Source organism: Ammospiza caudacuta, chromosome 7, assembly GCF_027887145.1.
Source record: "Ammospiza caudacuta isolate bAmmCau1 chromosome 7, bAmmCau1.pri, whole genome shotgun sequence".
NCBI lineage: Eukaryota > Metazoa > Chordata > Aves > Passeriformes > Passerellidae > Ammospiza > Ammospiza caudacuta.
This window is the reverse complement of record NC_080599.1, coordinates 42540052-42567415: the sequence shown is the minus strand read 5'-3', so window position 1 is coordinate 42567415 and position 27364 is coordinate 42540052. Positions and strand designations below refer to the sequence as shown.

The following is a 27364-nucleotide window of genomic DNA, read 5'->3' as shown; positions in this document are numbered from 1 at the left end:
AAATTAGGAAGGTTTGGTGTAAACCCCAAACACTTCAGAGGGTGATGTTGTAGGGCAGTGGGGCCCTACAACAGGGAGAAAATCAAGCAGCATGGAATAAGCTGCTACATGTTCTAGTGGGGATTTGAATATAAAATTGTGTATAATTTGAAGATATGTGGTATTTGTTCTATTAGTGTTATCCTTAATGGAATAAACATTTTAAATTTTTTGCTCTAAATTTTGGTATGAATGACTAAAATGCAGTTCTGGCTTTGAGAAGCAGCTTTTCAAATAAGGGGGTGGTTTTGCAAAGTCAGAATCATATCTCTTTTAATGTGTCTGCTGGTATTTTGTCTTGTTTTTCCTTAGACTGATACTAGTAGTCCTTTGCTACTCAGTGGAACAGCATCAAGTGATCTGCCATGGGCTGTAAAGGTAAACTAAATATTAGCTGTTACCTAGAATTGTTATCTGGTTTGCAGGAAAACCTGTCTTAGAAAAATCTAATGCTGCATTTCTAAAGTTTGATAGTTACCATTCCTGTCAAATTTATAATTGGGCTAATAGACCTAATTTAATAAGGACACTTGACTCTTGGGAAATCTCTTCATGTTTAGAAATTTAAAATAAAGAAAAAAAAAGGTTGTTACCTGAAGTCATGAAAATAATTGAAGAGGAAATCTCACGGGGTTTTGATGAGTCTCTGACTTAAAAATAGTATGTTTTAGATGTTTTCTTATAAGCATCAGGAAGTGCAATGTGTCTTTATTAGAAAAAGTTAACACTTTTGAAGGAACTTCTGCTTCTTATGCTCTGAATGTGACTGTTTGTATAAGTAATATTTTTCTTCTGCCCCTGCAGCTGGAAGACAAGGTCAAGTATGATTCTATTTTTGACAGCCTAAATCCAGTGAATGGACTGTTGTCAGGGGATAAGGTGAAACCTGTGCTCCTCAACTCAAAACTGCCAGTGGATATCTTAGGACGAGTAAGAATATCTTTCTTCTTAATTGCCAGTTCCCAACTAATACCTGTGCTGCACTCAGCAATACCTGTTTTTCAAATTGAAGATTTGTAGTCACAAGCCTAACTTTTATATTAGGTTTTATGGAGTGTGACTTTTGAACAGAAAAATAAAATTTCTTTTGCTATTTGGATAGATCACCTCCAGCTGCAGTTTATCAGTTATGTGTACTCTTTCACACTTGGGTCAGGCTGGGTGCCTCTGTCTCCAACTTAAAAATCTCTCTGCTTTTGTGTGATTTATGTGAATTTACGCTGCTCACTGCAAACTAATGCTGTTAATAGAACTGGAGCTATGGTGGAGGGAGGGCGTTCTCATGTTTGTTTTTAATGAGGTTTTAAGTAGGAAAGTGCTGCAGTTGAGTCAGAGATCCCTATATTCTGCTTTTTCTTGGTAGGTGTGGGAATTGAGCGATATTGACCGTGATGGAATGTTGGATCGAGATGAGTTTGCAGTTGTAAGTATCTTCTGCCTCTTGGGATTTTGAAAGCCTGATTGCAGGGTTTTAAATAGATGCACTGTGTATTAATTTCTGACTGTGTGGTTCATGTATTATCTTTATTCAGAGTCCTTAATCAAGTTTTAGTGCTGTTTAATGTTTCTGTCAGTTTGTTGCATGTGTCTCAGTGCACAGCATAACTTTCATTGTGGGTTAGATGAGCCATTAAAAACTTACACCTGAGATCTGCTGTCCCATGAGACACTTGAGTGTTTGCATGAATTTTACCTTAACCTTCAGAATTTATAGAACTTGAATGCCTCAGGGTATCCTTGAGGAAAGTTTGTAGCAATTTAGAATTTTAACACTGTTAAAGCCAGGACTGATGAAATAATGTAAGAAGTGTTAAATTAGAGATGGCCACAAGAAAAGAATTAAATGCTAAGTGGACGAATTTCTGGGAAAATGGTGGTAAATTAAAGTGTTTGAAGTCTTCTCTCAAATAAAATTCCACAAGTACTGGCACAAGCTTGGAAGATTATTTTAATATTCTAAAAGATACTGAACTTCACTTGCTAAGCACTGATCCTCAAAAGAAAGTGGTAATGAAAAACACAATTTAGAAGGCAATGAGCTGCATCAATTGAGGGGCTTGTGAAGGGGAAACATAATGAAAAAATGCTACAAAGCTATTTTTTAATGAATTCTTTAGTCTCTTTATATATGTATATATATTTCTAATATATTTACATCCACACACCTTTTTTTTTCCTTGTTCAGGCCATGTTTTTGGTATACTGTGCTTTGGAGAAAGAACCAGTGCCAATGTCCTTGCCTGCAGCTTTGGTGCCACCATCCAAGAGAAAACCTCTCAGTGTTCCAGCAGCAATGCCACTAATACCATCTTCAACCAAAGAATCTCATCAGTCCTTGCCACCTGTGGGCATTTTAGCTGCCAAAACACCATTAACACAGGTACATCTCTAAAGTTACTGGGGATTGGAAGGTTTCTGCTCTTAGCTCTGTGCTTCAGAGACTGCCTGTGTGAAGAGACTTGATACAAGTTTTTAGTTTGCTTCTTGCCCTGTTAGTTGGTTTTAGGAGGCTGATGGGAGGACCAGATGGAGAGGTGTAAAATTTACCCTGTTTTATTTTCCTAGATGTCTTCAGATATAAACAATTGGATAAAAATATTGTTTAGTACAGATTTTGAAGATATTTTTAGAACAAATTATTTCAAGCTAAAAAAAAAAAAACAGTGGTCCACATCTGCAGAGCACAAGTTTTCTGGATGAGGACTGATAGGAATGTGGACACATTCTTAAAACAGTTTGTGGCAGTCATGTATGTGTGCATGTGTGCAATTTGGAGAATTAAAATGGAATAGATAAATGCAAGCAGTGGGAGAAGAAAACAAAAGGTGGAGCACATCTACCTAGACACAGATTTGATTTTTGTTCTGAATGTGATTATTAGGCAACTTGATGCCTCTTACCCTCCCCAGATATCTTATTTACTCCTCATCATTTTAGAGTCCAGAAGTTGGGAAATGTCTTTCCAAGTAGCTTATATATAACTTGTTATATTCAAAATAAGAAAAAGCATTGATAAGGGTATTTAAGGTAAGAACTGTGGTACTTAATGCATCAGGTGTAGCTTGGACATTTGGGTGCCCTTATTTGAGTAATCAGTAAGAAACTGGCATCTAAATTTTGGAGGTGCCAAGGTTTTAACCTGGAAATTTCCTTGCCTTGAGGGTAAGTCTTGCTGTATGTATTGCAAAGCAGTGCCATTCTGGGTGAGTTTGTGTACAGCACCATTTGGGAGGCATCTGTTAATTGTCTGTGTGAAATTAATTAACATCCATACATGCACTTGAAGCTGTTCTCACTCAAAAAACCCCAGACATCTTTATATTAGCTGAATGTTGTGAAAGATTGCTCAAGTAACAGAAGTGGCTCTAATTCCCATCTTTACCTTGTTCAGATGTAAATTTTTCAGTTTAGAATGTGCCCAATTATTAACAACCTGGGCTTGAGCAGCTCTCCAGTCCCTCCAGCTAAAGCTTCTCAGCTGTGTAAAGGGGAATAAAATTAATAGAGCCAGACAGTCAGCAGGGCTGTGACTGAGCACAGGGATGATGAGAGAGGAGATCCAGGTCCAAAGAATGCCTTGGTTGGGGGGCAGAGCAGCACCAAGCAGCCTGGCTGCTTTCCTGAGGGAAATGCTTCTATTTTTCAGTTGCTTGAGGATCACTGCATGTCTGTTTAGGAGGATAAAACTGGTTCATGAACTAGGTACCTGTATCACTTTTTTTAAAATCTGTGCTGTAGTCCTTGAATTATGTAAGTCTGAACTGGAAGCAGAACTTGCCTGTATCTTAGTGTTGTGGTTTTGGTTTTTTCCCTTCCATCCTCACCCGCCTTCAGTGGGTTGTGTCGCCTGCAGACAAAATTAAGTACGATGAGATCTTTGTGAAAACTGACAAGGACATGGATGGATTTGTGTCAGGTGGGGAAGCCAGAGAACTGTTCCTGAAAACAGGACTGCCTTCTGCTCTCCTTGCACATATCTGGTAGGTTTTTTCCCTGTGACAGCTGTGTAGATGATGGCATAGTTCTCACTTCTTAATATGCTGGCATTTCTGAAAGTGACATTTCTGGATATAATAGCATGGCCTTTGTATAACCAGTGATAACTTACTTGCTTCTGCTCTGGGACAGAAATGGGTGGAAATCAGGTTTATGTCTGAGCACAGATTGTTACAAATGCTGCGCTTCAGCTGTCCCTTTGTATTTAAGACATCACATCATCACAGGTATCTGATCACTGATCCTACTCATGTACTGGGAAAGGAAAATGTTTCTATAAAATTGTTAGCATGCAAGATTTATGTCCCACCTCATTCTACAACGTCTTTCCTTACAGCTATGTATTTATTTGGCATTACTCATTACAGAAATGCCTTCATTACACTCAGAGCTTTTTAATTCTTCCTGTGCTATGAGCTGTTGCCAGGCATACTGATAGGAGCAACTTTTTTTTCCCCCGAGTTATGGTTAACACAACTGCTAAATTAGGAAAATCAGGAAAATATAAATAAACTTGTGTTGGTTCTGAAGGTGTTGCCAGTGACCTACAGCCCTGATTGTGCTTTTCACCAGAGCACAGCTGTGGGCCCCAACATGCAAAGTGAAAGTCGCTGTGTGTGTTTGAGTGATGTTTCCTATGCCTCTAGTTTTGCTTTAGAAGAAGAGATACACCCTAGCAATTTTCACATTTATAAATGACAGCAACTACACTAAAGAGGGCTGTACTTGGAGAAATGAGGATCTTTTAAATTTCATGTGCATCTCTGTGCAGGGCTCTCTGTGACACCAAGGACTGCGGGAAGCTTTCAAAGGAACAGTTTGCTTTGGCTTTCCATTTAATTAATCAGAAGTTAACAAAGGGCATTGATCCTCCTCAGGCTCTGACTCCAGAGATGATTCCACCTTCAGACAGGGGTGTCAGTTTACAGAAGGTAAGGATGGGTTTGGCATTTTTGGCGTACATCCCAAACAAATAATGTCGATTTCAAAGGCTACGCAAGAAGCAACCTCAGTGCTGGCATACGTTAAATTTATCACAATATCAGGAAGTAAACAAATCTTAGGTGCAAAGAATTGACAAAAAACTTCCATCCATATTTCAAAATGAAGCTGCCATTTATTACACGTGCCAACCAAGCAGAGAGATCTTATGTTGGGAAAGCATTATTTTCTCTTTTGAAAGAATAATCCTTCTGCTGCTATTTACAAGAAATTTGAGTTTCCATCTAAAGTGACATGCACAAGTTCACTGCTTTTCTCCTAATATGTTCAGTTACCTTTTTTACATCAATCTTTTTAGTAAAAAGTTTGGAAGCAATGTGAGCTAAAAGTTTAGAGTTATTTAAAATTTTAAAAGTAAATGTCCCCCACTTTATACCTCACAGATAGTTTGGATATCTCCATAGACTGTTGGTTGCCATCTGTCTTAATCCAGCAGTTAGCTGTACCCCAGCAGTTCAATTTGCAGCTATCAGAATGGTAGAGGTCATCACAGATTTTACATGTTTTACACATCATGAAGTCTGATGTGAGTTACCTTTTCTTGGTTGTGCAATACATTGACCTAATTCTGCAACTTTCTTAAACAGAATGAAAAATTCACACCTGGAAAAATGAAACTCAAAATTTGGCACTACTTTTTGAGTTTCTGTAACTGGTACCTAATTTGTTTTTACATTCTGTTTTTAAAAAGTAATTGCTTTATTTGCAACTCTACTAATCTTTTTTGTATGTTTGCTTTCCTTTCTATGTCTCTTTTCTAGTTTGGACTGTTTTTTCCATTCTGCACCACTCTGCTTTTCATCCTTATTATTCTGTCAGTTTGTTAACTCTGCTTTCTCAAGGTTAGAGAAACTTTGCTTTTCTAATATTTACTGTCTGTTGATTTAATTATGAGCATCCTTCTAAGACTCTCACACAGTCATGAATGAGCTCAGCACTTCTCTCAGGTTCTGCTGATTTCCAGAGTTGTTCATCCAGAGTAACCCTGGGGTTCTCCCTTGAGCCCAAACCTCTGGGGCTGCTTAAACTGAAAACAGAAAATCCTGTGTTTTCCTGGTGAAATTGCAGGGGAAGTGGTGACAGGATTAATACCCACAGATTCACTGAAGATAGCACAGAAAATTGAGCGATTAGAAAGCATTAGATGTTGGTTGCTGCTGTTCTGTGGATGTAAATTGATTTTGTAAAACTCTCAAAGACATCAGTGTGATTTTTATTTCATTGCTGACTTAAGTGATGAGTGAGAATATTGTCTAAGAAGGTAAGTTAGCTTTCAATTAGCTCTGTAAATCCTGAACAAGAGGGTTTTTACTAAATTAAGCTGAATCTTCAGCTCATTTTGAGCTTTTTCAAAAGGTGTTGTCCTGTTGATATGAAAGAACTTTTTTTGTTCAAGATTATTGTTCAATATTTTTACTCAAAGGCTAGAGTCAGTATTAAGAGATAGGCTTTTTGCTGAGATAGGTTTTCTTGATGTGGTGTACATGGTAAAAAAAGAACCCAAACTCCATGTTAGGCTTTCATTTTCTGAGCTGACCCATACAAAGGTGATAGCAGAAATATCAGTAAGTAAAATGGTATTTCATTGTGGTTTAAAACTTGTTGCTGTGTTTTCTGACCCAGAACTATTTGTAGTCACCACTTGCATGTCAAGCCATAAAAATGAAACTTTTTTGTAAGGTCCTCTCAAAGAATTTTGATGGGAATTTCCTTTTACTACAACTTTGAGTTAAAAACTGGAGGTGCTGCTTTACGTGCATGTTGCAATGTAGTAATGGCAGCCTGAGGTTCTAACTTGTCCTTGTTAATGTGTATTGAAGCTAAAATATGTTGGCTTTTATGTTCCTGCCCCCCACCAGTTCTCCTGAATATTTGAAAATAAGATTGAACTACTTTTTCCTCAAGTTTGCTGCTGGCATTAGTGTGCAGAATTTCTTTAACTGGTGAAAGAAGGAGGCCTGGAAAAAATTTTTGTAACAGCTGATATTTCCATGTGTTTCTTCTACCCTTGTCATAGGAGAAGTAAAAACCCCCATTGGAATTCCATGATCAACTCTGCAAAACTCCTGAGTAATTCCTGTAGAGCAGGATTGAGCATCATAGAGAGTTTGCCCATTTGAGAAGCTGTACACTAACCAGTTTAAGAACAGCTGTATAGTTGGTTCTTTGGTTGGGTTTTTTTTTTGTTTTTTTTTTGTTTTTTTTTTAATTCCCAGTTCATACCATTTGTGCTAGTAAAATATACATGAGTAGTCTGTAGCTCTGCTGCATAACACTCTCAGCCTGTGTGCTCACAGTTTAGGTGTTCATAGCTCTTGGTTTTTTTCTTCCCCAGAGTATCAATTTGAGCAAGCACATAGTTAATAGTATCTTGCTTTATCTGTTGAGAAACTTGAGCATTTAAAAACTTTTGTGCTATTTTGGGGGTATCACTTGCCTTTTAAAATTATATGTATGTACTTGTCCTCAGAGTGTTGTGTTTGTCCTGGATGACTTTATTCAAGACTTGAAGGAATGGATGTATTTATAGGAAGTAGCTACAATGGTTGTTGCTTTGTGAGCATGTTCATGTTGTGACAAGGCACAGAAGAATAATTACAGCATTTGTAATTTCTGTCTTCAGCATTTGTTCTCTATCCATTTATGTGTACTTGTTTTGAAACAAATAATTTGTATTACAGTCATTGTCTACAAAGACATTAAGTAAATGGGAACTCATGGGTGTAAGTTACACTGTGACTTTGTATTATCAAAGTTTCATTGAGTACTCTGGAGGTTCCTGTTAAACAAGCTCAGTATCCCTTAAATCCTTGCAAGTCAGTGTCTACTCTGCAACATGACGATCACCAAGGTGAAGAAATATAAAAGTAGTAAGAATGAATGCAGGAAAACCACCTAAATATTTGTAACATGAGACTTATTTTAGGAGAGGATTCTATGTTTTTTTGTATGATTAGATAGTCCTGTGCTTTTGTGGGAGGTGTCTTCAAGGAGACAAACTCTCTTTGAATTGAGCTGTCTCCATGCTTTGGCTGTATGTTGTGTTCTGCTCATACAGCATCTGTACTCTTCTGGGGTTTCTAAGATTGAAGGTTTGAAATGCAGTGCTACCAACAGAATCTGTACTCTTTTGGGGTTTCTAAGGTTAAAGGTTTGAAATACAATGCTACCAGCAGTTGTTACAAGAGGACAGCTCACGTTGCCACAAAAAGTAAAATGTGTGTAGTTGTTGAATGGCATAAACTCCAGACTAACAGTGTTTATTTTTTATCTTTCAGAGTACTCAAGGACCGAATTCTGTAGCAGATTTTTCTGCAATTAAGGAACTTGATACATTAAACAATGAAATTGTGGACCTGCAGAGGTATGTAAGGGAGGAATAGCCAGGGTTGCCTTGGATTCAGCTGTGCTATTTACTGTGTTTTAAACAACAATTGAGTGCAGAAGAGAAAAGCAGGTGGTAGTGCTGTGCTGAGTAAAGGGTCAGCATGTGTGTGGTACTGTGTGACACTGCTGCTCTCTGTTCACTCCCATGAGTGCCCTCAGTGACAGCAGGACTGGGAAGGGTCTGTCCCTTGTGCCCTCAGGTTGTGTTTCACAGAGCTGTGGGTCAGCAACCTGACATGGGAATATTCTCCATTGTTCATCTTTATTGGCAGATGTGAGTGGAGCAAATCTTTAGGATGCTGGAACCGTGTATAAATGTTCTTTTATTTGTAGAGGGCATTCCAAGGACTTGTTTTTGGTGGCAGTAAGGAAGTGAGATGGAAAAGATCAGTAAGAATGCAGGATAGGGAGTGGGAAGATGACTGTGCATGGACCTCTGCTAGGGTTTTGATGGGGGTACAGATGGGGATGCTGCTCTTGTGTAATAAAATAAACTGCTGGACTGAGAAAAATTGTTTTGATGTCTGCAGACTCTTGGATTCCATTAATTATTTCTAAGGTAATTAAGATGACTTCAAGTGACTAAGAAAATCAAATTCATATATTTTCTATAGTCTTGGTAATGCTCTTGAGACAGCAAGTATTTTTCTTCAGTGTTTTTCTTGTTACTATCATAAATCCACTGAAAATTCTATTAAGAACAGTAAATTTTCTTATTTTTTAAGTGCGGGTGCTTTGTCATGATGAAATCTGCCTCTCTAATTCATGTCACTTGTGGGAATGATTTAACTTGGCAGTGTGTCAGAGCACAATCTGTTTCCTAAATGCATAAATATTTTTTCATTTCACTTGCTTATTCTCTCTTATTACTCCCACTGCCTCCTTGCTTCTCTCTTCCCTGCCTCCACTGTTCTTCAGGTTATATTAATTCCATTTTTGGACACTCACATTTATTAACCTGAAATAGGATTTGCAACTGTGTGTATTTACTGTTGGTATTTTAGAAGGAAATAAATTGTTGGCTGACATAGACTTTTAGATGAAGTTGGTTTTCTGTAGGAGGGCTTGCAGCCTAACATGCAAGCCAGACTGTTTGTGTCTGGTTTTCTTTTCTTACTGTGAGGTATGAAGGAACCTGAAAAAGTCACTACTTCCATTCCTTGAGGGGCAAATATACATTGACAATTATTTTAAATTTAATGATACTTGATTGTTGAAGATAGGGTAGAGGCAACTCTTAGTGTGTATTTGTTTTTAGAAAGGGGAAATTTACTTTGATATGATTCAGAGGTTCAGAACAGATGGGATTAACAATGTGCTTCAGTCTTTGGTGAATTCACATTTCTATTACAACTGGTGAAGTACACTTCCAGACTTGATAGTTGTCATATAAAAATGTAATTTAAACTGAAGTTCTTTTTGTTCATTATTAAGTAAGGTAGATTGTTCAGCTGTTGGACTCAATATATAAGAAATCCAGTCTCTGATTCCATTGAGAAGTGTCCAAGAGCTGCATTTTTGAGACGCAGTAATAAAATTTGAATCTATTTTTGAAGTGCACTTCAAAAAAAAAACACAAAAAAAAAAAAGGGCAGGAGAGGAAATGGCCAAAAGAATGACAGTGTGTGCAGAACAGCTTTTGGAGACACTGAGCAAAGAATACAGAGGTGGTGTCTTTGTGGCTCAACAGTTTGTGTGGGAAAGAGGTCTGGTGGCCAATAGCTTTGTTAATGTTAATTTGATAAACACAGTGTAAGGAAGGTGGAGGTTGAGGGTCAGATGAAGAATAAAATGCAGAACACTTCTTAGGGAGGACAATACCCCTCTGGTGGGGGAATGATTTGCCTCTGGACATTGTGGAACCTGCAGCATTTTGAGCCTGTTAGCACTGCTGTCTCTAAATTCTGTTTCAGTGGCACTGTATTTTTAGAAAGCTGCTTGAAGCTTTTCTTGATCAACATGGTGGGAGGCTGGACCATTCTTTTTCAAGCCATAAAACCTTTTTCTTTCCCAACAAACCCAGCTTTGTTTTCTTGCTTTCAAAGTTAGTGATGGCCCACAAATTCATGGAATTTCTTCAAGCTTTACTGACACTCCATTCCTCTCTAAGCAGAGGAGTGGCTGAGCTTAACTTGGGATATCTCACCAGAGATGTCATCCTTCACATATGCTGGATAGCAGCATTTAAATTGTCTTGAAGTATAAATCAGGTTAAAAGGACCATAAAGCTGGTGAGTTGGTCTCTCAACAGCAATGAAAGAGCAAAACATCCCCCAGAAAAACAGGACAATCTCTCCCTGCCATACACTTGCATCAAACTTTTGTTTCAAATTTCAGAGATCTACATCACCTTAGCTAAAAACTTTAATGTAGGATAGATAATTTCTTCTCAGCCTCTGGTTTGGAAGAAACTGAGCTGTTGCAACAGAAGAGGTTGTGAGTAACAAGTGTTAGAAGAAACAAGGCAAACCCTTGGCATTTTTTCCAGCATTTCCAAACTGAAGTATTACTACATTAGGAATTCCCACAACTACAGATGTATGTGAAAATAAGAAATATTGGGCAGCTATGAGTGTAGATAATACTACCAGCTCTGTGAGTAGTCATCATCTTATTATGGGAAAGAACTATGATTTTTTTGCTTTTGTATCTAAGGTGATTCAGCCTGGCATGGGTTGAACGTTTGGCTTGAACACCTCTGCTGACAAAGGGACTTTGCATTCTCAGCTATGACAGATATTTGCAGTGTGCTGGCTCCTATTTATAAATGACTCCATTCACAAATTAGTATTAAATTTAGGGTTTTGGTAAATCATGAAGCATCTGGATGGGAGAAACCATCAATTACTCATTGCTTTTAATTTATTTGATATGAGGTTCTCCCAACCTGACTGCTATTAAAATGCATAGGGAAATTGTATTGCTTTCAAAAATTGGCTTGAATTGCTTACAAGTGTCCTTTGTTGGCAAGACCACAGTTCTTTTGGAGTTGCTTTTTGGATATAGTAAGGGACTTGATGATCCAGGAAATCTGTCATATCCAACAAATCAATTTTGTTCCTTGTTTTTGGTTCTTTCAGTTGCTGAACATTCCTAAAGGGGCATAGCAGTTAGTTTGTAAAAGAAATGAAGGTATTCAGAAGAATTAATGAATTAAGTAGTTCTGTGTTGTCTTTTCTTTGAAACAAAGAGGCATTTCTGGGGGGAGGATGGGATGTGTTATGTGCAGACTATATGCACTCAGATTGTTTTCCTTTGCCTGAGACTGCTGCCTAAGCTTTTCTTGTTCTGCCTGACAATACTTCTTTCACTTGATTCTTTCCAATTCGTTGTTTGTGCTCTGATTTGGATCATGGAAGTGCCAGTGGGTGGGTGTTGTATCCTGTTGCTTAGTCCAGATTGCAAGGATTTAGGTACCTGGCTTGTGCTGTAATACAAAGGAAGTGATCTGCATCTCTGACAGTCTCAGGCACATCAGTGACAGTAATGTAGAAATGCTGTATATTAACCAAACACACCTGCTTGCAGTTCTATTTCTTGCTCATTTTTCCCACCCCAGCAGGAAAAATAACAAGTATTCATTTTTCTACTCTTTTTTATCATCAATCAGGAAGACAATATATGAATGTTGGCTGTGCTTGATGGGTGTTTGAGGGCTTGAAGGTATTTTTCAGCCTGATTTGTACATGGATCTGTAGAATTGCTTTATTGCAACCTTTGTTCATGGGAAGTTATGGAAGCCAAAGCAACAGAGTTTGTTTCAAGCCTGTGTTGCAATGCTTTAAATAGCTAAGTACAACTATGCTACAGATGCTGTTGAGCTAGAGGAGTGTGCTGTAGCTTTGATTGAAAAGGTAAAGATTTTTTTTTAGGATTTCCAGTTTCTTATGAATGGAAAGTGAGGAATTTTATGAATTTTATGAAAGTTCTTTTATTAATTTTGTGGAAGTGTGATCCTTTATTTTGAAGGATCGCACTTAACAGAATAAATAGCCTTGAGCTTCAAAGTTCCTCTTCCCACATCTTTCCTTTTCCTTCCATTTAAATTTCCCCTTTGGGCATAATCAGGAAGTTCCTCTTTAATCAGATAATGAGAAAAATAATAGCAGAGTATAAGCTATAGTAATTACTTGTCAGAGCAAATACTCATTTAAGATCCAATATCTGGGTTCTTTGTATTTTCCACTGTGTGTGGTTTAGCAGTAATGTAAAACTTTCTCAGCTTGAGTAAAGAGCTTAGAGTAGGCCTGCTTTACTTCAACACAGAAATGCTTTCTTCTGTATTAAATTAAACTAATAAATAGTTTTAGATTGATTAACAATCTGTTGCAATTAAAATATGAAGTTTTGTAATGTCAGTTTATACCAGTAATACAATCTAATAGCTTTTCACTATGGTGTTTCATTTAGAAATGTTAGGTTTATTGTTCATATTCTAACTTCAGTGTGTGTGTTGGTTTATTAACAAAATCCTTATGAAAGCAAATATCTACAGAAGATTGTGTAAAAACTGTAATGCTTAATGTTTTCCTGCATCTATGTAAGGAGAAAAGATTCCATATGCTGTCTAGAGAGAAACACTCATGATTTTTTAATAACAGTAACACGTCTCAGTTGTATGGGTTTGTTCCCTTTCTTAAAGCTATTGTTGTGTCTGACTGATGAGAATTTATTGATGATAATTCCCCTGTCATCAGCAGTCACTTAAACTTGAATAATGTCTGTAGAGGCAGCCTTGACATGACACAGCAGATCACTCTGTGTGGAGTGTCTGAGCAGATCGTGATTCCAGCAAGCCAAGCCAACCTCCCTGCTCCTGCCTGAGCCTCCCAACAGACAAATCCAAAATCTGACAGGCCAAGGGCATCCATGGGCTCTGCTGGCCTGTGGCAGTGTTCCCTGGCTGCTGGGAGCACGGGCATGGCTGTGTTTGCAGGGGTTAATAGATGGAATCTGATGCAATCCCTCCCACTTTTCCTAGCAGTTTTCATTAGACAAGTGCTCCATAGCAACAGTGAGATCACTGGAGACAGTATTTCATTGATTTCTGCCGCCCGCCCCCTTCCATTTTTGAGCCATTCTTATCACTGGAGTGCAGTTGGTGGAAAGACAGGGGAGTTTATGCAGAACACTTCTGTGGGCTTCTGTCTTGTAAATCATTTGGAAAGCAGAAATCCCTCACATCTTTTTTGTTTCATGTTTCACTATGTATTTAAAGAGAGATACAGGCTTAGGGGGCTGGATAACGGTACCTGCTGTAGCTGATGTTCTTAAGTATTCTTGCATTGTTTGCTGGTCTTCCAGGGAAAAGAATAATGTAGAGCAAGATCTGAAGGAGAAAGAAGATGCCATCAAACAGAGGACAAGTGAGGTCCAGGTAAATAAACCACCAAATTTTTGTTCAGACATCTGATATTGCACCATGTGCTGTTTTAATGACAGTGAGATTACTAAGTCTTTAGATCACGCCACTTATCCAGTAAAAATAAGAAAAATTGGTAGCTAAGAAAAATAATGTACTTTGAAGTGTATTTTCTATATAATTTTGGGTTTGTGTGGGTGTGTATATTTATATAAATGTGCTAGCTCCTATAGGATATATGGCATGCTTGGAGTTTAAAATGAAAAATATTACAAATACCAGATTTTTCTTTCCTTTTTTTTTTTTAAGCAAGATTATCTACTGTGTAATTAAAACTAAAGAGGACACTGTAACAGTGTAAATTAATTAATAAACTTAAATGGCTGAATTAAAAGGGCTTGTGTATCGGGCTGCTTCTTAAGAGGCACAGTAATTACCAGCTAGGGAGAAATGTTGCCTTAAATTAATTTTGCCTAATATTAGTTAATTTTCTAAAGAATCTGTTGATTTTTATTTGAAAGGATGATATTGAATTTCTTGAATATCTGAAAATCTAAATTTGCAAGTGTCTTGCAGATGTTAAAATTATGCAGTCAGCATCTGTGTTTAGAGTGCTGACAGACAAGCCAAGCTCTGAATTAAATATTGCAAAGCAATATTTCAGTTAAATTCTCAGTTGCTGTTTAAAAACAAAATCTTCAATGTGATATCTGACCATTTATATTTATTTCTAAATTTATTTTAAGAATCTATCATTTTCCATAATCTTTACTCAAGAGCAAATAATGCATGATTTCAGCATTTCAATTTCGGTGGGGCTGTAAAGGAGCTAATGTGTTACAAGAGTTGTGAATTTTGTGCAGGGTTATTTAATATCCTTGGAGTGTGGATGATAATTACCAGTGTGACCTTTGAGGAGATGATCAGATGCTGGCCTGTTGGTCGTGCTGGCAGCAGCTCCAGCAGCTGCAGGAATGCGTGTGGAAGTTGCCCATGCCTGAGCTCCACGGTCATTCCCCTCCCCACCCTGCAGATTTCCCTTTCCCACTGTTCTCACAATTCTCAGGGCTATTCCTGGCTTTGCACACAGGATTATTTTGTTGGTGTCTTCTGGGATCTGTGTTGGCTCATGTGAGGGTTGAGTTTTCTGGTGCCTTTGCACAAAAGGTTTGTAAGCTTGATAAAAACCTTACCTTGAATGTTCTGGTGTCATCCATGTGTGTTTGACAGGCAGCAGCATCACAGAATCCCCTGAGTCTCTGCATCCTGAGCAGTGCTGCTGGGAGCAGCTGTCTCAGGTCTTTGACCTGTTAGTGGTCACACAGGCTATTTCTAAATATGGTTACAGAGTTCTGTCAGTCTGCACAGAAGGAGCAATCTATTATGGGCTTGTCAGAAAAAGGAGAAACCTCCAGGATCAAACAGGAAATGGCTGCAGCATTTATTTAATCTGCTGGCCCTTTATCTTTTCTTATTCCTGGCTGGTGAAGGACCTGCATGTTTCAACAAACTTTCTAGAACTCCAGAGAATAATAGAACAGATTAAGGATATCTTTGCCTCATGCATTTTTCTCCTGGTTTTATTCTAATGAGGACATTTCTAAAGATGGTCTACCAAAGAGCCAGTTTGCTCTAACCTGCCTCCTTGTTTCAAGCTGGTTTTGTGGCATGACACTTCAGGGTTTCTGATACCAGAATTCCTTCCACAGATCTGTTTGTAATCTCAAATATAGCCATGGTCAGTGATCAATCAAGCTGATTTGTATAGCTGAAGGGAAAGAATGACAGTTTTTTCTTCTAAACTGTGTAAATAGGTACTAAAAAGCAAAGGCGGAAAAAGAGTTGTAAGGAAGATGTAGCATATAGATGGGGTTTAATGTGCTTGTTAAAATATCAGCTCTTCAGTAGCAGAGACTAAAGGGTCTTTTCCTCAAAGTCACATGCACTGAGTATCCCTCAGAATTGGATTTTCTTTTTCTCTATTGCAGTGCACCAATGCCATTAGAAAATCAGTGAAGTTCTACTTTTCTGTCCTCTTGCAGGCTTGATATTTTCTAGCACATGAATTGTGTTGGGAAGGACAGACTGGCAAGCTATTAAATCCATTGTCCATGGAAATATGGATTCCTAAACTTTCCTTATCCTACACTTTATTGGCATAAAGAGTTACAATGATCAGAAATCTAATACAAGGATTATTGTTACCATCAAAATGTCACTTTGTAACACCTCAAGTATCTTAGGGGTTTTCATTTAAAATCTCATTCAGTGCTTGATCATTAAGATGCTGCTTCCATGCTGAAGGGTGTTCTTTGAAATTGAAGCTTAATTGGAGCCTGGTTTAATTCATGAAGAGGCATCTTTGAGTATGATAGCCAGTTTTGTGTGTTGTATCTACTGCAGCCTTTAATGCTGGAGAGGTTAGGTGCATGTGTGAACAAAAACTACCACAGGTTTTGGGTTTGGTTGGGTTTTTTTCCTTCTTTTCTCTTCTGGCAGCCATCAAGCTTAGTTAGGTCTCTTCAGTGCTTCTCTACTGCTGTGCCTAGGACAGACAAAAGTGGAGATGATCTATATTTAGCTTGTGTGGATGTGAATTCTTGCTTCCTCTAGGAGAAAGGAGGCTGAAGTCTCTTTAAGCTGTTACTTTTTTCCTCCACTGCTTCTGTTAACTGTCAGCTGATCCTTGCTTTTCAAAGCCATGTGAAAATGAATGGATCAAGAGTGTCCCAATTATCCAAGTCAGTAGCTGCTCTGAGAGCTTTTTGTGTGCACACTGGTTTTTCTCTCTTGGGTTAGAAATAACCAGTATTTTTCCTAGTCTGACTGCTGTATACTGACACACTCTTCACTGAAATTCAGATTTGATTTGGGGGAGTTTTGTGGGGGGCTTTTTGTGGTTTGATTTGGGAGTTTTTTTGCATGGTTTTGTGGTTGATTTTTGAGGTAAAACCATCTGTGATATATCTCTGGGTAGCCCCCCAGTTGTCTTGAGGTTACCTAATTCCCCAGCATCTGACTGCTGCATCATATGCCTTTCTATTCCTATCTGGCTTTTTGTCCTCCTTATGTGGAGGTGTTAGCACACAACACATGGATAAACTGTCTCCCTCACCAAAAAGAACCCAAACAAAACACCCCTAGAAAAGGAGAGCAGGATTGTAGCTTAGAGCAGCACACAAATGTATGATCTAATCAAAATTTCATGTCTGCTTGCTTTCTTATCCTCCCTAATTTTTTTTCCTCTCTGTTCATTTTTTACTGTTGTTGATGATTCTTCCTGAAATTGCTGTATTTTCTCAGAAAGGCTGCAATCTTCTCTTTTCATCTAATACTTCTCCTTTTGGATTAATCCTTTTTGATCTCCCTGTATTATCTCTTCCTCCTGACTTTGACGATTCTTTCTTCTTCCTAAATTCTTTCCTTGACATGTTTTTCAGTGTTGTCTCTGCAGCTTGTTGAGGTATAGCCATTCCTGTTGCTCAGAAATTAAGTAATTATTTTATGATGCTACTTAAAACACGAGACACATACTTGCTGCTCTTTCATAAATCAAAAGATTCCGTATTGTTGTGTGTGAAATCTGCATTTTTTACCTATAGTGGTGCACAGAAAATAAGTTTTTGGCTGATCCTTGCAAAATTATGAGCAGGAATGCCCTAGGAGGCAGTGCATTTGGGTTAATGGTCTTTCACCATGCTCCAAAAAGCAGTTCCTATTTTTGGCCTTGTGTTTTTGAAGGGGGAAAGAGCAGAATAAAGGATTTCTGTCATGACAAAATCCCAGAATGTTTTGGGTTGGAAGGAGCCTCAAAGCCCATCTTATTCCAGCCCCCTGCCATGGGCAGGGTCACCTTCCACTGTCCCAGGTTGCTCCAAGCCCCACCCAGCCTGGCCTTGGACACTTCCAGAGATGGAGCAGGCACAGCTTCTCTGGGAACCTGTGCCAGGGTCTGCCCATCCTCACACCAAAGGATTGCTTGCTGATGTCCCATCTAAACCTGCCCTCTGCCAGTGTCCTGTGACTCCATGTCCTGATAAAAAGTCCATTTCCAACTTTCTTGCGAGCTCCTTTTCATTCCTGGAAGGGCTTTAAGATCTCCCTGGAGCCTTCACTTCTCCAGGGTGAACAACCCCAGAAGTGCTCCTGCCCTCTCACCATTTTCATGGACCCTCTGGGCTCACTCCAACAGGTCCATGTTCTTAATAAGAAACTCAGTAAAACACAGTGCTAAAGCACAGGGCAGAGACACTGTAGCAACCTGAATAAAGACAACTTTGAAATTCAGAATGAAAACGTGACCTCTGTGTGAGGGATACAGTTCATATGTATGATCTCAACACTTCAGTGAGATTTGTTTTACTGAAGAAAAGCAAAGGCAAACAAGCTGATTATTTTTATGTCATTGAATTAGAATCTCAGAGTACTTGCTTGTCTGGTATCCATGCAGGCTTCTGGAAGATAATTTGTTGATTCCTTGAAATCCGGGTTAGCACTGCAGTTTGTGCTGTGGAATTCAGTGGTTAAAGGGAGAGAGGGAACAAATGTCAAGCTGTGTGTTTTATTTCAGGATCTCCAGGATGAAGTAAAGAGGGAGAGCAGTAATCTGCAGAAGCTGCAAGCTCAGAAACAGGAAGCACAGGAAACCCTTAATGATCTTGATGAGCAGAAGGCCAAGTTGGAAGAACAACTTAATGACATCAGGCAGAAGTGTGCAGAGGAGGCCCATTTGGTAAGGTCTGGTGGCCAGTGCCCTGGGGAAGCATAAATGCCTTGTCTTGAAGAACTCAGCCTTGCAAAGTTCCAGTTGTTGGGGCAGGAAAAAAGCTTTAATGAATAAATAGCCTGAGTGTCAAGGTTTTGTGACCAACAGAGCATAGGAAATACATCACTTGCTTCAGTGTTCCTAATTTGGTGTCAGTTTGTCAACAAACATATTGAGATCTACTTGTACACAAATAAGGTTTAAAGCAGAAATATCTGTGTTGGTCAGAAGAACAGCTAGAATACTCTGTTCTCATTGAGACCAATACAGAGTTAACTGTTTATTCAGGTATTATCTATAACCTCTGCAATAGCTATGAGATTTTTTTTACTTTTTCTGGTCATAAATAATAGTATTTGGATGTGTGGGTTTTTGGTTGTGGGTTTTGGGGTTGTTTTTTTTGACTTGAAATACTGTTCATGCTTTAGATTGCCATGCTGAAGGCTGAAATAACAAGCCAGGAATCAAAGATTTCAGCCTATGAAGATGAACTGACCAAAGCCCAAGAGGAGCTGAGTCGCCTGCAGCAAGAAACTGCAGAGCTTGAGCATTGCATAGAGTCTGGGAAAGCACAGCTGGGACCTCTTCAGCAACATCTGCAGGATTCACAACAGGAAATCAATTCAGTAAGGCAGTGTGAAAGACCCACCCCCCAAAAATATTTTGAGCTGGAAACCTTTAGTGTGGTTTGCCTTAAGGGGAAGGCGTTGTTTCCTTTTTTCTTCACTGTTTGCTCTTGTCTTTAGTTACTTACACATGTGTTCTGTGCTAGTAGTTGTTAGGATTTTTAGAGGCTGACTTAAGTCACTCAAAATACTTCATGGTCTTTTATTAATCAAAGGGATTAATTTATTATAGTCCATAAATAATTTGTCATAATGTAGTGAATGAAAAATGGATGATGCAGACTTAAATTCTCTGTGTCCAGTAGTTATTGAAGTTTTCATCCTCCATGATCTGGGGCATGCCCTCACTATTCTTTAATTGATGTGATGTCAGTATAAAATTACTGATAGCATTTACTTAGTGCATTTTTGAGGTGGGAAAGTGAGGTGGATAGAAGAAGAAATTGGATTGAGATGAGACCCTGAGAGGGAGAGATCCCTGTGCTTTGAAGTGGCTGCTGTTGCATGAGCACTTTCAGTTCCTCTCTGTAATCAGGGATTTGTTAGAACTTTGGTGATGCCTGAGCTTGCACACCCTTTCCTCATGGTTCCCCTTCCCTGTTGCCAGCTGTGTTATGTATTAGCCACTCACACTGGTACCAGGTTGAAAACAAAAGGCAAAGCCTCCCTTTGAAACCCTAGAAATGGCTGACCTCAGGGTTGGTCATTTCACACAATTCACATCTGTAACTTGCTAACGAGTCTTACAACATCCATAATTTTGAAATACGGCTTTTAGTTTAGAAGCTGAGAAGTAAACAAATGGATTTTTTCATCATTCCATCACAGGTGGAGAGAAGGTTATACCACTACAGTGTTTTTATATGGCAAGGAGTGCTTGCCATGAACAGATTTGAGACTGATAATATAAGTGGTTATGCTTGACTGTACTATAGACATTATTTTACTAGGTTTTATAACAGTACTTCTGACTTTATTGCTCTTGACTCCTAAATAAGGAACAGTAGGTGCTTTGGTGCTTTAGGCAAGATTTTCTAATGGCTGGTGAGAGGTCACTTAACTTGAAAGGCACCTGGTGGTGTCTTTGCTGACACCCCAATAACTCTATTAGGTCACTGACCTAGCAGGGTTCAATGGGATTTAGGCACCCAAATATCTGGACTAGGTTTATTCTTCTGCATAACCTGCCAGATCCAGTAATTGCTTCATAACTGGCAGGTTGGTTGTAAATGTTTGCTGTAAGGCACTGCATTAATCATATTGCTGAAATAATAACAGATGAATGTAAGTGTCTGCTTAGGAAGATAGACTTGGCTTTTGTAGACTTCAGAAGTCATGTGGGAGATGGTAATGAAATCATAATGTTCCTTCTTGGAAAATGAGAGTTCTGATAAAGCCTTTTTTATTTTGAGTTTAAGGAAATTGCAAATACATAATCTAGGAAAAAAACCCAAACCACACACACAGACACACAAACCCCAGTCCAAAATAAAAATAAGAAAAAAAAAAAGAAACCAAAACTCCCCAGCAAAACTAAACAAACAAAAAAACCCTGAAACCTTTGCAACTTTGCTGATGAGTTTGAATAGCAACAAACCTTGGTGTTGCCAGTGGCACAGTCTCTTCTTCCTTGGCAAAAGGTGTGTTCTTCAACCAGTCTGCACTTCTGCTAAATAAGTTTTCACTTATCTCTCAAATTTCACCCTTTGATTGACAGAATGGGTTTTTATTATATTAGCTTTTGAAAATAAGATTTTCAGACATATATCACCCACCTTATATTTAGGAAATATACTGGCCTCCATGTGCTGCCATACTGATGCTAATACGTTTATTTCTGTTTACAGGTGCAGACAAAGCTTCTTGAGCTGAAAGAACTGGAAAATAACCAATTTAGCTGGCACTCTCAGCCCCATAGTACACTTGTTAATGGAACTGTGGATCATTCTAGTCTTAGCAACAGCAGCAGTGAAACTGCAAACCTTAATGAGAATGCTGAGAGGGAAAGTGTAGCAGAAGAGGAACAAACAAACTGTGTGTCTCCAGTGAGTAGTGTTTTGCCTGCTTGATCACGATGCATTGCAGCTGTGAAGTTGGAATAAGTTAAGAATGTACCAAGATTGATGATGTTTTTAAACATTTGCACAACTGAAATTTCAGAGTGTTTTTCTGAGGTACTGTGTTTCCACATCTCTGAAAGTTCATAAGCAGAAAAGGAGGTAATTTTAGTTTGCCTACAAAGTAGCAGTAACATTTTTTTTCCTGTATTTATTTCCAAAGCAAAATATCATAAATTGAATAGCAGACTTAACATTAAAGGAGAGCAGCTGTCTCCATTTGCTGCAATGAGAGCAGAATAAGGAAAAGTATAGAAAATCTAAAACTGTCTTGCTTTAAATGTTTGTCCTTATGTCTCAGTAGATTCGTGATTTATTTTTTTTTAAACTTTTACAGGGTTTATGAAACACTAAAGTATGTGCTATAATAAGTATGAACCTCTTGAAATATGCTTTTGTATATTCTGTGATTTTATTTAAAACTTCAAATTTTATTGTGCAGTTTTACATTTACTTATTTATGGTGAATTGCTTTTACCCTTGTACAGATAAGGAATAGTCCTGAAACAGCAGTCTCTGTAGGAGAAGAGAAAGAGACCCCAGCTGCAACTGTTACCAAAAAAGTGAGTTTATTCAGGTTTGGGGGAGGAAAAAGTAGCCTAAAAAAGTCCTGGTTAAACTGTTTCAGGCTTGCATGATAGTCATACAACAATAGAGGAATAATTGTCACTTCCTACTGGTTTTATTTAGTGTGATGTCTTGAAAACATTTCATCTTGTGTAGCAGGCAGGTTGTTGAACAATATTTTGGATCTCCATTGATGAATTATATAGAATTCTGGCTGTCTCTGCCTTAAGCTTTAAGAAACCACTGAATGGTAACAGGAGGTGACATAAGTGTTTTCCATCCTTGCAAGTCTTTAAAATTTAATATGTTTCTCTCTGTCTGCATTGCCCAGGAAGATCCATTTGATGCTGAGTCTCATCCCTTGCCTGATCTAGTTTCTGAAGCCAGCTTAGAGTTCTTCCAGTCTGACCCTTTTGTTGGCAGTAAGTAAATATTTCTCTCCAAGTGCTTATTTGCAGAAACAGATCTTGTGTGAATGCATCAGACTCATCTTCACCTTGAGACTGCTCTTTATAGGATAAATCTGAGGATGTGTGGATGACAGGAGCCTGAAGCCAATAGCATTACAGAAATAGAAGTGATAGAAATGAGAATTCTGGGGTGTTTCTCCTTCCTTCAGCTGGACTTCCTCATGAGCTCTGAAAATGTCTCCTTTCCCTCATTGCTCCTCCTGAGGACTTCTCTTCCCCATCCCCTCCGTGCCTCTGCCCTGGTGGCATTTTGGCTGTAAAGGTGTGGGCAGGCTTGTGGTGTCACTGATCTGACTGACAGCCCCAGTGCACAAAGAGGTCAGCAGAGGGTTCTCTGGGCTCTGCTCTGGGGAGGGTGTGGGTGGTTCAGAATGAATGGCTGTGGCCTACTTCTGGGGAGTTTGGCTCTCAGAACAAGGTAATGTGGAGCTGCACCATCTGTTCATCTTGTGGAAGTGTTGGGCTTTATTTTAAGAACTTGCCATTGACGAATGATGTTGCTCTGCTCTTATTTTTTATGGGAGGAATGATCTGCCTATATGGAACCAATTGGGAAAGGGGAGTTGTTTTAAATTAACTGCTGAAGCAGATGTTTTCAGCCACATTAATATGATTTTACACCCTTTCAGATCAACATGGTCTGATCAATTTAGCTTGTATTGCATTGAAAGGAAAATAAACTAAATTTGTTTCAGATCACTTGGCTTCTGAAAGAATGTCAGTGCAGATTAAATATTTTATGAATAAATTAAACTAATTTAAAGCAGCTTGAATGTTTCTGTGTAGATACTGCTTGATTTTTGTTTATATTGAAGTCTTACAGCACATGACAAGGCCTTTCAGAAGAGAAAAGGTCTGTCTGTTAAGAACCAAACTTTTAGGCTTCGAGCACTCAGTATATTCAGGGGTAGGTACCTCCAGCTAAGAGACAGGGTATCTCTCAGATGAACATGAGAAAGTAGAAATGAGCTGGGATCATGCATCCAGTACTGAAGTGAGCACTTAGGAGCTGCCATCCACAGTGTGTGTGACAATTAAACAAACCTGGGACTCATCTCAGTAGCTGGCCTGGATTACTGCAGTGGTAATACTGCAGAATGTGGGGGTTTGTGGACAACAGCCAACGGAAATGCAGCTGATGGCTGATTCTCTGTGTGTTTCATGATGGTAATAAGCTCTTTAATGAATATTTGCTTTTCTTTTGAATAGGTGATCCCTTCAAAGATGACCCTTTTGGAAAAATTGGTAAGTAACTTTATAACTTATAATGTGTTTGTTTTTCTAAATGGTTCTTACTAGTGGGGAAAATTGTCACCACTTTCAGAGAAAAAAAGTAGGTGGAAATGCCACAAAAAGTCATGATATAATATATGTGACATTAGCACCTGGCCACTTGTGTAAAAGCTTCTCTCTTAAAAAGAGAAGTCCTTTGCCAGTGAATTTTGCTCTTGTTGGACGTTCCTTAGCTGGGATTTAAGTGTGTGAAGGTCCCAAACACTTGCTGCCTGTTTTATTTGCAAAGTAGTAGGATTGTGCTCTTTTAAAGGCTCTTAACATACCAACTTCCTTTAGAGTCAAGTATTGAACAGGTGGGAAGTCTCTGTTTAGATCAGCTGTATAGGCAATGTCATTGGATTTTTTGCTTTGTCCTGAGTGAAGTTACTGGTGGCAAAAAAGCCAAATAACCAGTGGGAAAGCAATAGTAAAATAGGGTTGAGCACCAAGTGCCAAATAAGAAACATCCATTGGGCTTGGGAAGTGCAGGAGAGGAGGGCAGGAGAGTCCTTAGGAGCATTAGGTTTTGTAAGATGCTTCATTTTTAGGGGCTTGGTTTTAGAACCTATTTGCTGAGATTATTCTGGAACTGCTGTTTCCATGATGTGCAGAAAACATTGCCTTGTCTGATGTTTTGAATCACAGAACACAAATTATTCACAGGCGAATTTCCTACTTCAAAGGTCCTCGGGCTTAAATGTGTCACTTTGCAGCAGTATGAAAAAAAGGTGATACATTGTTTAGTTTTTAAGATAACAGTTAAGTAAAGCAAGCAGAAATATTAGGGAGATGTTTACTTTTCAGATCCCTTTGGTGGTGATCCCTTCAAAGGCTCAGACCCTTTTGCAGCTGACTCTTTCTTCAAACAATCCTCCACCGACCCCTTTGTGACTGCTGGCACTGATCCATTTAGTTCTGCAGACAACAGTAATAATACCACAGTAAGTCTGGTGTCACACCTTTTACTGCTTTCTCTCTGTGATTTGGACAAAATTACCTGTTTTGTACATCTAGACATGCTGTAAAAAATTGATATTCAGAAATCATATAAAGGTTACCTCTGATCCCCCGGCTCTGTCTTGTCTTTTTGTGTCCTGTTTTCCAGAAGTAGTCACAGATGCAATAGAAGTAAAAATAAAAACATTTTTAAAATATTTAATTGTGGATCTTCATTGCTCCACAGCTAAGAGCATTTGACAGTAATGACTTAAGCTCTGTCATTATTTAACAATGACTTAAGCTCTGTTAAGCTTTATAGCTCTCCAACAACTCTATTAGTTGGTGGAACATAATAAATGGAAAGAAAGTCAGGATCAACCTCACCAGGTTATGCTCAGACACTTGATTTTTGCCTCCACATGCTATAAGATCAAGAACTATGTGCTGTATTTTATCTGAAATCTGATGTGGTATATGGGGTTTCCCCTCAGAAAAGTCAGATTTTTCTGTAAGTGTATGTTTAGGTTTTGGTGTGATTTGGTTTTTTTAAATAAGAATCACCAAAGGTCCCTTGTAATGTGGAGATGCCTACTGAATGTATCTCTTTCAGAAGTCCTTCAGTCCAGCTTTTAGCTCACATTATAAATGAGCAGTGACTGAATACTCTTGAGCCTTTAATAAGGTAGAGTTGGACATAAAACTCTCTCTGGTATAGACTAGAACTTGTTGGATATGTAATATTTAAAGCTGATAGACAAACAATTTAAGCAGCTGAAATTCTTCATGCATTAGCTTTGTCTCCATTCTTTTGCCATCTCCTTTCCTTTCAGTGCTGTTTCTGTTCATGCCTCACTTCCAGCTTTGTGTAAAACATAAAACATGCATAGACATATATAAAGCTCAGATACATGTGGATTAAGAAGCAAGTTAAGTGGCTGTAGAGTGTGCCTGGGATAGACCCACAGCAGCCAAGAGTGAGAAATCAATGCACCTGGCAGTGGTGGTGCTGCCCTTGCCCATGGTGTGCACATTGTGCAGATCTCAAGGTCCTGTTACACACCACAGGAAAAAAAAAGTTAGATTTCTACAGTTTGTAGTACTCAGCACACTATCCTTTTCAAAGTCTTGATGTTCTAATCAGCTCTTGGTCTTATTACAGTCCTAAGGAACGAAAAACCAGGGAGGTCAGAGCTGTGGTGTGGGATTAGCAATGGATTCTTGAGATCTGTACTTCAGAACTGAAGTTATGCATTCATCCTAAATGCTTTACCACACCTCTCTGGAGTGCTGAAATCTTAGATCTCCTTGAAGATGGCTCTGGTAGTAGAAATCTGAGACCAAAATGAGCAGTAGATATTGTTGACTGTTGCATTAGCTGTTACCAAGTATGTTGCACATATTGTACCTTGTTTCTATCCTTTCAAAGTATTAATCAAAACAGAGAGGAAGAGTTTCTGTTAATAGGCTTGTTTACTGGTGCTGATAAAAGCTATTTTCAGAATGTGTTATCTTACAACTTCTAAACTAAAATAAATGGTGACTGTATTCTTAGATTGAAGAATCTTTTAAGCTGAAAACAAATTTCCCTCCAAAGGAATTTTTTATTTTAGACAGAGATATCAAAGAAGAATGACCCTTTTGCTCCTGGTGGAACCACTGTCACTACATCAAATGATCTAGGTAAAAGTAGATTGTACATATCAAAGCTTGGGTTTTATTTGTGCTTTTGCTTGCTTTTGTTTCTAGTCTTTTAACTGAATTTGCAACAGAGCATTATAGGGATTTCTCATGTGTTCTGAATTTTCCCAAAAAGTGTGACATAAGGTGCCTGTTTTCAGGGGGCATGTTTATAACTCAAAATTGACTCTATCTGTGGTGTGTGTCACTGAACACTGATTCCACAAAAACTGTTCCTCTGCTTTACTAAAACTGGGGCAGTTCCTGATCTAAGTGTTTGGGCTGTTTGCATGGTCTGTACTGCTTCCCATTAGGGTTGTTTTCAGGGATTTCATGTTACTGTGTAAGTGACATCAGGATAGTTCTGCAGCACAAGAGTAGATGTGGAATACAGTGACTCCTCCATTGAAATTTTTTACTGCTCAAGTTTGCTCTTTCTGTGACCCTCTCTCATCTGAGGGCTAAAGATGTTTTAGGGAAGGTTCTTAACTCCTATTTTCCTAAACTGCACTGACAAGTGATAATTCAAAACAGGAGTCTATGTGTGATTTTGTATTGCAAACATGTTCATTTTAGTTCTAGGGCAAAAATGGTGTTTTTTAGAGATGCAGAAGTGAGTATGGCACTTCCTGCTCTACTATACAGTAGCAGCTTTACATATTTTAGGCACATGAGAATGAAAAGGTACTGTTGAATTAGACTGGGATGATATGAGGTTCAGGTACTTGATTTCACAAGGGGGTCTGCAGTCAGAAAAGAGCTCTGTTTCATATTTGTATATATATACACACATAAATTTTTATATATATATGTCTGTATATGTATGGGTGTATACACACAAAAAACACCTCTGTGTGTATACATACATGTATCTCAGTAGAACATTTCCAGTAGTATGCTTATTTGATACTTTCAGTGGAATTTAATATTTTTTTATAAAGGAAAACTTACCAGTATTTCTTTTGAATTATTTCTTGTTCAGGACATCTATTGTTCCTAATTGGAAGTTGACACTTAGAGTTTTTGAAAAAGTTACTTAATAAATTGAAGCACTCACCACATAAAATACCTCACTTGAATTACTTTAAGTTGCAAAATATGTAGTAGTTGCTATTTAGTAGTAATAGTAGTGGGAATTTTTC

The 27364-nt window shown here is 38.4% G+C and overlaps 1 protein-coding gene across 4 annotated transcripts in view; it reads left to right on the top strand.

The window, feature by feature from the left end:
* The window catches only part of EPS15 (epidermal growth factor receptor pathway substrate 15), a 67524-nt gene that overhangs the window by 33513 nt on the left and 6647 nt on the right, over positions 1 to 27364 (top strand). For all 4 annotated transcript variants that reach the window (XM_058808237.1, XM_058808239.1, XM_058808236.1 and 1 more), the window contains 16 exons: positions 352 to 417; positions 844 to 969; positions 1403 to 1462; positions 2225 to 2419; positions 3874 to 4019; positions 4808 to 4967; positions 8316 to 8401; positions 13729 to 13801; positions 18357 to 18518; positions 18980 to 19177; positions 21025 to 21222; positions 21783 to 21857; positions 22193 to 22283; positions 23541 to 23576; positions 24411 to 24547; positions 26156 to 26225. In XM_058808237.1, coding sequence (XP_058664220.1) covers positions 352 to 417; positions 844 to 969; positions 1403 to 1462; positions 2225 to 2419; positions 3874 to 4019; positions 4808 to 4967; positions 8316 to 8401; positions 13729 to 13801; positions 18357 to 18518; positions 18980 to 19177; positions 21025 to 21222; positions 21783 to 21857; positions 22193 to 22283; positions 23541 to 23576; positions 24411 to 24547; positions 26156 to 26225 — 1879 coding nt within the window. The remainder of the gene's footprint in view (positions 1 to 351; positions 418 to 843; positions 970 to 1402; positions 1463 to 2224; positions 2420 to 3873; positions 4020 to 4807; positions 4968 to 8315; positions 8402 to 13728; positions 13802 to 18356; positions 18519 to 18979; positions 19178 to 21024; positions 21223 to 21782; positions 21858 to 22192; positions 22284 to 23540; positions 23577 to 24410; positions 24548 to 26155; positions 26226 to 27364) is intronic.